The 12,250-nt window shown below is 45.8% G+C and overlaps 1 protein-coding gene across 1 annotated transcript in view; it reads right to left on the bottom strand.

Moving 5' to 3' along the window:
- LOC103020859 (F-box/WD repeat-containing protein 10) overlaps positions 1-12,250 on the bottom strand; it is a 62,717-nt gene that overhangs the window by 12,948 nt on the left and 37,519 nt on the right. Inside the window, exons 15-17 of the mRNA XM_057536170.1 lie at positions 6,288-6,409; positions 2,469-2,617; positions 1,339-1,481 (exon numbers count right to left, since the gene is read on the bottom strand). Coding sequence (XP_057392153.1) covers positions 1,339-1,481; positions 2,469-2,617; positions 6,288-6,409 — 414 coding nt within the window. The remainder of the gene's footprint in view (positions 1-1,338; positions 1,482-2,468; positions 2,618-6,287; positions 6,410-12,250) is intronic.

Here is a 12,250-nt window from a genome sequence, read left to right as displayed (position 1 = left end):
AGTGGGAGAAAGGGCCCTAAAAATGAGAACATTGACAATGTCCTCCAGGTGTGCTGTAACTGTCTATGGATTTGCTGTAACTGTGCAAGGCATCAAGAGCCAATGTGAATGGTATGTTGGGCTGTCATTTGATGGAAGTGGGAATGGTCTAAGAAGGTCTCCTAGCTGAGGAAGAGTGGGAGGCTCATAGATTGATGAAATGTTGAACATACTGCTGAGTCTGCTGGGAACAATTATTTTCCAATAACTAAACTAAATCTTACTGAATCATGCTTGGAAGGTTTTAAAAATGCATAGTTACAATTTTCAGGCGACATCACAAAGTTTGAGTCCCTCCTTGAGGTCAAGTTTTGACAATCCAGATGATATGCTGAGAAGCTTACTGATAAATCACCCAAGGGTTGGATAAGTCACTGAACACTGGCCTTTCCTGACACCCACCTGTCAACAATGCAGTCATACACCCCAGAGAGAGAACATACACATAAACGCCCATATCCCCCTCCACCGCCCACAAAGCCAGTCTGCCTGTTCAAGAGGTTCCTGTGAGGGTACAAGGAAATATAGGGCCATATTTCACTAAATAACTATCCCGTGATAGATCCTCCTGGAAGGCCCACTTACTCTTTCAATCGACTGGGACAGCACTTAGTTTCCTGGCATTTCTTAAAATGCACTCAGGGGAAGAAGCATTATTCATGCAGTACAGGAGTGGCATACAGCAGCCTGTAAAACCCATGACTGTGGCAGAACCATTAACTGACCATAATACCCTTTCAAATAAGCTTAGATGTAGCCTCAGAGTACTTCTTAATTGGCTCCAAGCAGCCACCACCACTAAACTGGGATTGGAAGTGTACCATGAAATCCATTTGCTGTCCTGGCATAGAATCGAGCCCGCAGGCTTTAAGGGAGCTCCTTCTTTAAGCCCTTGGTTATTTTTAAACCTTTGGCACTTGGATAATTTTAAGCTTTTGTGAACACGTGATTCCAAGATGTTAAGCTTACTGGAGCTGGCATTATTTGGGGGACAGTTCTGCCAATATTCCTAAATTTGGTAGGTAACAGATACAAATTTATCCCATGTGCCATAAGTGTAAAGTTTCAGTAGCCTCTCAAAATCCACATTCAGTATTATTTCTTAAGAGAAATAAGGGAGGACAGGAGAGGGGGTGGTCGTAGCGGGCGACAGGCAGAAGAAGAGGCAGCAGAGACGGGCGAGGAGCAGAGGCGACAGAAGGTCAGCAGAGGGGACCGATCTGCCGAAGAGCGAAGTCTGGGCTCTGGCAGGAAACGGAGGGGGGTTAGGACCTGGGTCACGGCTTCCTTGGCACCTACTTTGGATGCTTGAAGGCCATGAGGCACCGCTCGTACTTTCCCACCATGCTCCAGGCCATCACCAGGCCGTCAGCGCTTCCCGACAGGAGATGCCACTGGTCGAAGCACAGACACTTCACAGCTCCCTCATGGCCGTTGAGCGTCTGCAAGAAAAGATGCCTCTGTTTTCAGCCCGTCTTCAACTCAGACTGCGACTCCTTGAAGGCCAGAGCTGGAGGCTTCTCGAGATGAATCCCAAAGCCACACTCCACCAATCCGTGGCCACCACCACTTAGCATTTATCTGAGCTGACCGCGCCTTTGCTCTAATGAGGCCAGCGGACTCCACGCCCCCCGCTCTCCGGAGCTCTCTCCCGAGTTAAGGAGGAAGGTGAGCAGGGAGAGGCCTTGCTCCCGGCGGGTCTGTGGCGGGGCAGGCCCCCCCTTCCTAGAGTGCCAGAGAGGGCCACGATTTACCTTCCTCTGCTGCCAGAAGGGCAAGGCTCAGGTGTTCCAGCCCCAGCTCCTTGCCAGGACCCAGAGGCAGCTGGGCTTCCCTGTGCCTGCAACTGCTGGGCAGACCACGGTGACGACATCACTGGTGGCAAGAGCTTGCCAGCCAGGCCAGGGCTTCTCACTGTGATCCCGTGTCCCGGCACAAAGGACATCTCCCCACCGCCCACTAGGGCCAGGGGGCTTCCAATACAGCGAGAACGCTTTTTGTGTGTGAACAATCACTTTCTAGACAGCCAATGTTCTCTTCTCATGAGAGGAAGGAGGAAAACAGTTGCGGCTTTGTTCATTCCTATACCCCACACCAGAATCAGGCTGCAATGTTCCGGAAGAGGAGAAGGCACTTTACTGGTGCTGCTGTTAAAAGACCCCGAGCCCATGTACCACGCGGAGTCAGAATGCAGCCTCCGCCGCCACCACCCACCCATGACAACGCGGCTCCCGCGGGCCTTGACCTTCTTCTGGCTCAGAATGGCCTCTTCTTGGGGGGCCTTCCCCTCCCCCTTTTCAGGACCACCCTCTTTAGGTGACTGTCACTCAACTGCTCTAGGGCAGTCTGGGGAGCTACCTGGAGGGGGACCGCCAGTGTCCTCCAGCCCCTCACCCCCAGTGCCCCGCCCCCCGGTCCCCGCCCCTCACCTTCACCAGCTGGGCCGTGATGACATGCCACACTTTGACCAGCCCTTTCTCACAGCTGCTCACGATGTACGTGTCATTGATCCTGGTGGCCAGGATGGGGTCTTTGTGTTTAAAGGTCTTCAGGCACTTTCCTGTCTCTATATCCCACTCTGAAAGGGAGGGGGAGAGAGGGGTAGGTGCACGGAGAGCGCGGCAGTGGGGCCCCACACCCCATCGCAGAAGCTAAGACCAGCCGAGCCCATCGTGTCAGACCCCGGACGGCTTCACCTGGCCCGGCAGCTCCAGCGGCTTACCCACAGCCCACGGACCTGCAACCCAGCGCTCCCCGAACACAGCCCTTAGGAGAGCCGGCAGCGCACGGACCTCGGCTCTGACCCTGCAACTTAGCCTCGGGGGCCAAGAGTCGGACAGCTCATGTCTAATAAGCCTCCTCATCTCTAATAAGCCTGAAAAATGCTTCCTGTGGAGTGGATTTCAGGAAAATCATGGCAGACGTTCATGTCCTCATTCCTCCCGGATGCTGACCCACACCTTCTATCCCCCAAAGGAAAGAAAGCTGTCTCTCCTCATTTACATTTTAAAATATTTCTGAATCTGACTTTCGGATTTTGCTTTTGCGAGACTGTCGCAGCTCAGGGCAGGTCTACTACTGCTGCTACACAGACAGCGTCGGAGCCACTGTACCCCATTCTGTAAGTGTTGGGTGGGTATGTGTCCTTGGGTGGGTGGGAGAGCCGAGCTTAAAGGAAGAAGCTGAAAGTAGGCACCACGAATTCAGGGGTGAGGGCATTAAAGCCCCCAAAGAACCTTCATCCTCGGGTAACAGAACACGTAACCTAGGACCGGCGAGTAACCATAGCTGGCATCCACGCTGCACTAGCTGTGAGCCGGGCGCCACTCAAAGCGCCTGACAGGTATTAACTCATCTTCACAAGGCAGAGCTGTTACTGTTCCTCACTGTACAGATGGGGAAACTGAGGCCCAGAGAGGTTCTGTAACCTGCTCAAGATCACACAGGTGGTAAGCAGATTGAGCTGCGATTCGAACTCAGGGAGTCTCGGTCCACAGGCCACGCTCCTAACCATTAACCTGAACTATGTGAGTACACTTTTCTACACTTGTTTTTAAATATATATTGGCCCTTTTATCAAACTAGAAGTGGGAAAATTGAAAGATGAATTAAGAGAGTTATTGGTAAGGTGTCCTGACTTAAAGAATTTTTAAAGTGGGGGGCGGGGGTACACTTCAGGTCTCTAATTGTCTCCTTTTTGTTCTATTTTGGTAACCCAGGAAGGTGGGAAGAGCCCAAGCAGGCTGGCTGGTAGCTGGGGCCAGGATTAGGGTGGAGTGAGAGATCTTCAGATACTTTTTTCATTGTGTATTTTGCACGTTAATTTTGACTTTTAAAATATTGCATTAAAATAAGCATCTTGATGACTGAGTTTTTTTTTCTGTCCCCTTAAATTTTGCACCAGAGGTGAGGGCCTAACTCCCCTTGCCCTACAGCCCTGCTGGTGGCCCACAGGACTCTCTCAGCTGAGTGGGAGGTCACGTCCACCCTTCCATCTTCAGAGCCTCATCCTTCATCCTTTCTGCTTCACCCCTCAAAGCAATCACGGCAATGAGACGCTCGGTCAGTTGGGGAGGGCAAAGAGGTAGGGAGTAAGGCTTCCCAGGCAGCTCCGAGCATCCGTGTGTGTTCCACCAGCCCACTGTCCCTTTCCCGTCATTTTCCTCCGCCCACTCCTAACATGCTGTGGGGTTCCTGAGGCCCTGGCTTCTCTTCTCTTTCGCTCATTCCTCCTGCTCTGCAAAGGAAATCTCACCCACACCCGTGGCTTCCACCTCTCACTGTACTGGGTAACCACCAAGCTGACCCATCAGGGCTGCATCCACCTCCTGCTGCCCTCCCCCGGATGCCCGCGGTAATCGCACGCTCAGTGTGTCAGCGTCCCAGTGCTGCTCTAACAGATTACCACCAGCTTCGTGTCTGAAAACACATGGATTGTCTTACAGACGTTCGGCACGACTTCGCAAGGCTAAAATCAAGGTGTCAGCAGGGCTGTGTTCGTTTATGGAGGCAGCTCTCGGGGTTGGGCGGGAAGGAATCCATTTCCTTGCCTTTTCCACCTTCTAGGGTCACCCACGTTCCTTGGCTCACGATCCCCTTCCTCCATCTTCAAAGCCAGCAACACTGTATCTCTCTGACCACTCTTCATAGTCATGACGCCTTTTGATCACAGGTAAGAAAATGTCTGTTTTTATGGATCCACGTGATTACCCATGGGCCCACACCAACAACCCGGGAGCATCTCCCCATTTTAAGGTCCTTAACTTCAGTACATCTGCAAAGTCCCTTTTGCCATGCGAGGCACAAGATGACCCAGCCGCCGGTGTCCGGGATTAGGACGTGACCATCTTTGGTTGGCCATTCTTCTGCCTGCCACACTCAACGTGTCCAAAATGGAAGCCTTCACCCCCTCCTCCTTCCCCCCCGCCACCCGACTCTTCCTCTGAAGCCCCGTTTCCATTAGCGGTACTTCCAGATACCCAGAGGCCTGCGTTATAAAGTCTGGTCTCACCCTTTGCCCTCCTCTCTCACTTTTCATCTCCAGCTAGTGTTGAAGTCCCGCCAGTTCTCCTTCTAGAAGTCTCCCTTCTCTTTGTACCATCTCGTGTAAACTCGCATCCATCTGACGTCTTCACACTTGCCTGTTCTCGGATATTCTGAAGACATCACAGGTTCTCTAGACTGAGTAAGTACCTTAACTTGCCCCCTGTCCCCCGGAGTCACCACCTCTCCAAATCCTTCTTCCACGATATCACCAGAGCAATCTTTCTCGAATACACATTTCATCATATCAATCCTCAGCTTAAAACGCATCTACCGCCCCCCACGTCTTATAGAATAAAGTTCAATTTCCAACCACGACGCAGAAGGCCCTTGACAATCTGGCCCCAGACAAACATACCCGCCTGATCTCCAACACCACACGCTGCAGCCCAGCTGTACAGAGCAAAGGAAAATTCCCCAAATTCTTCATTTTTTTTCAATATTCTGTGATTTGCCTGAGGTGTTCCTTCTGCTTGGAACGCTCTACACTCTCCCTCTGCGTGTGGAACTACTCCTCCTCAAGATCACACTCAAAGAGCGCCCTGCCTGCAGTGCTTTCCCTTTTACTCTTATTTCTACGGTCCCTTAGTCCTCCACAAGCTCATTGGAGCACACGTTTTAGAGCCAGACAGCCCTGGGTTCAAATCCCCACCCAACTACTTAGCAGCTTTGATTTGGGGCAAGTTGTTTTTCTCTCTGAGTTGTGGATTCCTTATCTGCATCCATCCCACAGGATTCGTTTTTTTCTCTCTCCCTCTTTTTTTTCTCTTCTTTTTAAAATTGAAGTGTAGTTAATTTACAATCACCCTATAGGATTCTTGTGAGAGTTAAATAAGATAATGTATGCAAAGCACCTATCGCAGTGCCTGTCTCAAGGTTAGTACTCAATGAATGGCAACTGTTACCATTCACATATTTACTATAATCCCCCATTGTATATTTCTACGTGCGTCTCCATTAGAAGACCATGAGACTCTTGGGGAAATAAAAAGCCACATTGGAAGGACCATATCATAAGCGCTTTTTTCCTTACCGCCTAGTACAGCACCTGGCATTCAATCAATAGTTGTTGAGTGAATGGGTCAACGGATACATGGACGGTTGAAAGGATAAATGACCGCCCATAGAAATGAGCAAAGCAAGTCCTTTGGCAACCCATGGATTTGGGGAAACTTCTTAGAGAGTTGGAGGTGTTTCTTTCTCACCTTTTACCTGGCAATCTTTTGCTCCAGAGGCGAGCTTGTTCTTACACACGTCCATGCAAGTGATAGTCCCCTGGTGGCCACTGAAGATGCGTATGCAAGCCCCACTGTTCAGATCCCAGTATCTGCAGGAATCAGGCCAAAAAAAATAATAATAATAATAAGTTTTTGAGATTTTCTGAGGGCCCAAGGGATCAGACGGTATAGAGCTCACTAGGGAGTTGGAAGGCAGAAGAGTGTTATGAGTCCAAGGCCTGGATCTGAACCCCAGTTGCAGCATCTATCAGCTGTAACTTTGGGAAGGTTACTTAATTTCTGAGGAAGCTTCATTTCCCCATTGGTAAAATGGAGATGATAATAATAGTAGTTACCTCACAGGGTTTTTGTGAAGAATTAAATACACTAATGTAGTGACTGTCAACCAGGGGTGATTTCTACCCCCAGGGGTGATTCCCACCCCCTGTGACAATGTCTGCAGGCAGTTTTGGTTGTCACAAGTTGGTAGGGAGGTGCTATTGGCATCTAGCATGCAAGGTCCAAGGATGCTGCTAAACATCCTACAATTCACAGGATGACCCCCCACAGGGAGAATTTTCCAGCCCCAAATGTCCACGGTTCTGAGGTTGAGAAACTCTGCAGTAATGCATGTAACACTAGAACAATGAGCAGTGTGTAGAAAATAATTGATAACTGTTAGCTGGTATTAGGTGGAAGGGTCCCTAGAGTGGTCACCAGGCTCAGAATCCATGGCACTGATTCAGTGGTAGAGCTGACCTTCAAACAAGAACAACACAACAATTGACCCGAGCCACTAGAATATTTTATGTGCATTTCTAAAGCATATCTAAGCGATAACGTGGGAACGTGTATGAGTCACACTGTTTTTTTGTTTGTTTGTTTTTGTCTGTTTTTTGGCCACGAAGCTTGTGGGATCTTAGTTCCCTGACCAGGGACTGAACCCGCGCCCTCGGCAGTGAAAGCACAGGGTCCTAATCCCTGGACGGCCAGGTAATTCCCAGAGTCACACTGTTTTTTAATACGCAAACCTGCCTGAGGTCTCTCAACTATCGTTAATACTGACTTCCACTTCAGCCAAATGCCTTTGTGACAGGACAAAGTATCAATATAATGTCAAGATGGTGGGCTCTGGAGCCAGGCTGCCTGAGGTCCAATCCCAGGTCCATCACTTACTAGCTGCGTGATCTCGAATAAGTTACTGAATCACTCTGTACCTCAGTTTCATCATCTGTAAATTGGGGATAATAATGGTACTTACCTCATAGTTATTATGAGACTTGGCACATAATAAATGATTAGTAAATGGGTTTTTTTGTTCTGTTTTTCTTTAGATTTGTTAGGCTTTTCCTTCTAATATTCCTAAAGGTCCTATGGCTTTACCTGCTCGTCAGAGCCTGCTCCACACCCATAGTGTGTTCAACAATGTCCCACTGGTCTGAAAAAAAAGCATGTTTTTTTAAAATTTAGTTTTGGCTGCGTTGGGTCTTCGTTGCTGCACGTAGGCTTTCTCTAGTTGCGGCGAGCGGGGGCTACTCTTCGTTGTGGTGCGTGGGCTTCTCATTGCAGTGGCTTCTCTTGTTGCAGAGCACGGGCTCCAGGCGTGCGGGCTTCAGTAGTTGTGGCACATGGGCTCAGTAGTTGTGGCTCGCGGGCTCTAGAACGCAGGCTCAGTAGTTGTGGCGCACAGGCTTAGTTGCTCTGCGGCATTTGTGATCTTCCTGGACCAGGGCTCGAACCTATGTCCCTTCCAATGGCAGGCGGATTCTTAACCACTGTGCTACCAGGGAAGTCCCAAAAAGCATGTTTTGAACTTCTGTTTCTAGCAACATGGCCAACCACATGTCCAGGTTGTTTTCGTAATTTATGCAGAAAAGGTATTGATATTTGAGAAACACTTTTAGAAAAATAGGAATGGAAGGGATTTCCTTGCCTTAGCAAACTTATAAAAGAAAGTCATAACGGCAAGCATTATGCTTAATGGAGAAAAAACAGATGTACTCCCTTCAAAAAGAGGAAAAAGATAAAGATGCCTTTCACAGCTACTGCTTAACTATAAGGCCAAGGCAAAGTTAGAATGAAAGAAAAAGAAAAAAGTGTAAGTATCAGAAAAGAAGATAATATATTGCCATTATTTCCAGGTGATAAGATCATCTACATGGAAAAACCAAACCAACATACATACTTTGAGGTTAACAAGAGAGGTTAGCAAGGTTGCTGGATACAAGATCCACCTATAAAAATCAATACCATTTCTCAATACCAGCAATAACCAACTTTAAAATATAAACGAAAATAAGATACCACTCAAAATAGCAATAAAATTATAAAGTTTACAAGTATTAAATAAGACTACACAAGATTTTTATAAAGAAAAAGTTTCAAGTTCTAAGAAAGAACAAAGAAATGAATGTGTTGCCCAAATTGTTTATAAATTCAATGCAACTCCAATTGAAAGTCTAGTTAGATTTTTCAAGTCGGTAAACTTACCCTAAAACTCAAAAAATATATACCATAGCTAAGTTATATAAAAAAAGGAAAGTGAAGTGTAAAACTTGCCCCACCATCACATATTAAAACTTTCCAACTGCATAGCTAAATACAAAACAAATCAAAAAATTTTAAAACAGGGTAGTCCCAGGACTTCCCTGGCGGTCCAAAAGTTAAGACTTCACCTTCCAGTGCAGGGGGTACGTGTTTGATCCCTGGTCAGGGAGCTAAGATCCCACATGTCTCACGGCCAAAAAACCAAAACATAAAAAACAGAAGTAATATTGTAGCAAATTCAATAAAGACTTTAAAAATGGTCCACATCAAAAACAAAAACAACTTTAAAAAAATCTTTAAAACAAAACAGGGTAGCCCCAGTCAGAATCCTAGCAAGTTATTTTGCAGATATTGAAAACTCATTCTAAAGTTTATGGGAAGAGGCTTGAGACCCAGAATTGCCAAAACAATATTGAAGGAGGGGAATAATGTTGGAGAACTGACACTACCTGACTTCAAGACTCACTACAAAGCTATAGTACTTAAGACAGTGTGGTATTGGTGAAAGAATAGACAAATAGATCAATGGAACAGAACAGAGAACCCAGAAACAGACCCATGTAAGTACAGTCAACTGATTGCAAAGGTAATACAATGGAGCAAAGAGAATCTATCCAACAAATGGTTCTGGAACAACTGGACGTCCACATGCCAAAAAAAAAAAAAAAAAAAAAGAATTTAGCCACAGAACTTATTACATCCTTCACAAAATTTAACTCAAAATGGATCATGGACTTAAACATAAAACACAAAACTATAATATTCCTAGACGATAACACAGGAGAAAACTATGACCTTGAGTTTGGCAATGACTTTTAGATACAACATCAAAGGCATGACCCATGAAAAAAAGAATTGATAGACTGGACTCCACTAAAATTTAAAATAGCTACTCTGCAAAAGATAATGTCAAGGAAATTAGAAGACAAGGCACAGACTGGAAGAAAATATTTGCAAAAGACATGTGAAAAAAAAAAAAAAAGACAAGTGATAAAGGACTGTTATCCAAAATACACAAAGAACTCTTAGAACTCAGCAAAAAGAAAACAAACAACCAAAACAAAAACTGGGAAGAGCTAAATAGACATTTCTCCAAAGAAGACATACAAATGGCCAACAGGCACATGAAAAGATGCTCAACATCGCTAGTTATTAGAGAAATGCAAATCAAAACTGCAATCAGGTATCACCTCACACCAGTCAGAATGGCCATCATCAAAAAGTCTACATGTAAGAAAATAAATTACAAAAAAAAAAAAAAAAAGACAGTGGAAGAGAGAGAAATTCTTACAAAATTCGTTCAGGGGCTGTGATGCAACCTGGATTGACCATATCTAGACCCACAGCTGGATGAGACATAAGAGTGGACACTCTTGGGGCTGAGAGGTTTGGTGAGGTTGGGTGAGCAAACGCAGACCCTTTAAAGTAATACTGCATGGTACCCATCCCATGGGTCCCAAATCTCCAGGTTCAAGGGCATCTTCCTACACCAAAACATGCATGAGAAACCCAGAAGATGGTACACCGTGTGATTAGGAAAGGGTTCTAAAACGCACCTCATTTCTCATCTCCTGGTGCTCGGGTTCGCCATTCCAGCGCTTTACTAACAATCTCCCCACTTGGAGAATCAGCACCTTTCACCCCCTGTTTCATACAGGTTGCAATTTGTCCTCAGGATGAACGGGAAGAGGGGGAACCAATGAGAGACTAGCTCTAGGTGTTTGGAAAGGCACATGTCACTCTAATTTCCAATCAGGAAGAAGAATTAACCAAAGGCTCAGCCTGCCCCCCCGGAACCAGAATAGGGCCTGAAGCAATCATGCGGTTTTGCGGCCAGCTCCCAAAAAACCGAGTTGAAAAATGGAGCTCAGGGGCACTGCCATTCACAAAGCTGCAGGGTTATAAATGATAACTATTGTCCAAAAATATATTGAGGTAAGGCAACGAAGAGGATTTGAAAGCAAGGCAGAATTGCAGGAAACAGTTTTCAAGAGGTAGATTGGAATCGCCTTTAAAGCACATGAAAAGCGGCAAAACGTCGACTATGATGCAGTTGGCCGGGAAGGGCGTATGCGTTTTCTCCTGAATATATTCAGGAAGGAACGCATATGCCCTTTTTGGCCAACCAAACAAGCGGGCAAGGCAAATCAGCACTACAGAGAAGTCTCACTTCGCATCGATCAAAAGGGCCATCCTGAAAAAGTGGAAAAACCAGAAATGCAGGACAGGCCATGGAGAAATGGGAGCCTTGCTACGCTGATGGGCAGGATGTAAATTGCCAACGGCCACCCTGGAGAAGTGTATGGTGTTTCCTAAAACATCTAAAAAACAGAGTTACAGAGCATACGGCACTTCCACTCACGGGCTTATATCTTGGGAAAACCAAACATCGACAGGACACAGGCACCCCAAAAAAAAAAAAAAAAGTCTACAAGTAATAAATGCTGGAGAAGGTGTGGAGAACAGGGAACCTGCCTACACTGCACTTTTCCACAGTGCAGCCACTGTGGAAAACAGTATGGAAGTTCCTTTAAAAAAGCTAAAATAGAGCTACCATATGATCCAACAATCCAGCTCCTGGGCATATATCTGGAAAAAATGAAAACTCTAATTCGAAAAGATACACGCACCCCAATGTTCATAGCAACACTATTAACAATTGCCAAGTCATGGAAACAACCTAAGTGCCCATCAACAGACAACTGGCTTAAGATGATGTGGTATATATATATACAATGGACTATTACTCAGCCGTGAGAAAGAACAAAATATTGCCGTTTGCAGCAACATGGATGGACCTAGAGAATATACTTAGTGAAGTAAGTCAGATGGAGAAAGACAAATATATGATATCACTTACATGTGGAATCTAAAAAATAATAAAAATGAATCTATATACAAAACAGAAACAGACTCACAGACTTAGAAAACAAACTTATGGTTACCAAAGCGAAAAGGGAGGGTGGGAGGAATAAATTAGGAGTATGGGGCTAAAAGATTCAAAGTACTATACATAAAATACATACACAACAAGGATTTACTGTATAGCACAGGGAACTATTTTCAATATCCTGTAATAACCTATAATGGAAAATAATCTGAAATATATATGTGTACGTATTTCAGCTTTACTGTACACCTGAAACTAACACAATATTGTAAATCAAATATACTTCAATTTTTTTTAATGGGCCAAAGATCTTAACAGACATCCCACCAAAGAAGACATCCCAAAAAGATACTCCACATCTCAGGTCATCAGGGAAATGCAAAAAAAATAACAAGACACCACTACACACCTATCTGAATGGCCAAAATCCAGCACACTGACAACATCAAATGCTGGTGAGGATGTGAAGGAACAGGGACTCTCATTGATTGTTGGTGGGAATGCAAAATGGTGC

Source organism: Balaenoptera acutorostrata, chromosome 20 (assembly GCF_949987535.1).
Source record: "Balaenoptera acutorostrata chromosome 20, mBalAcu1.1, whole genome shotgun sequence".
NCBI lineage: Eukaryota > Metazoa > Chordata > Mammalia > Artiodactyla > Balaenopteridae > Balaenoptera > Balaenoptera acutorostrata.
Note: the sequence above shows the minus strand (reverse complement) of the source record. Positions and strands in the feature narration are given on the sequence as shown.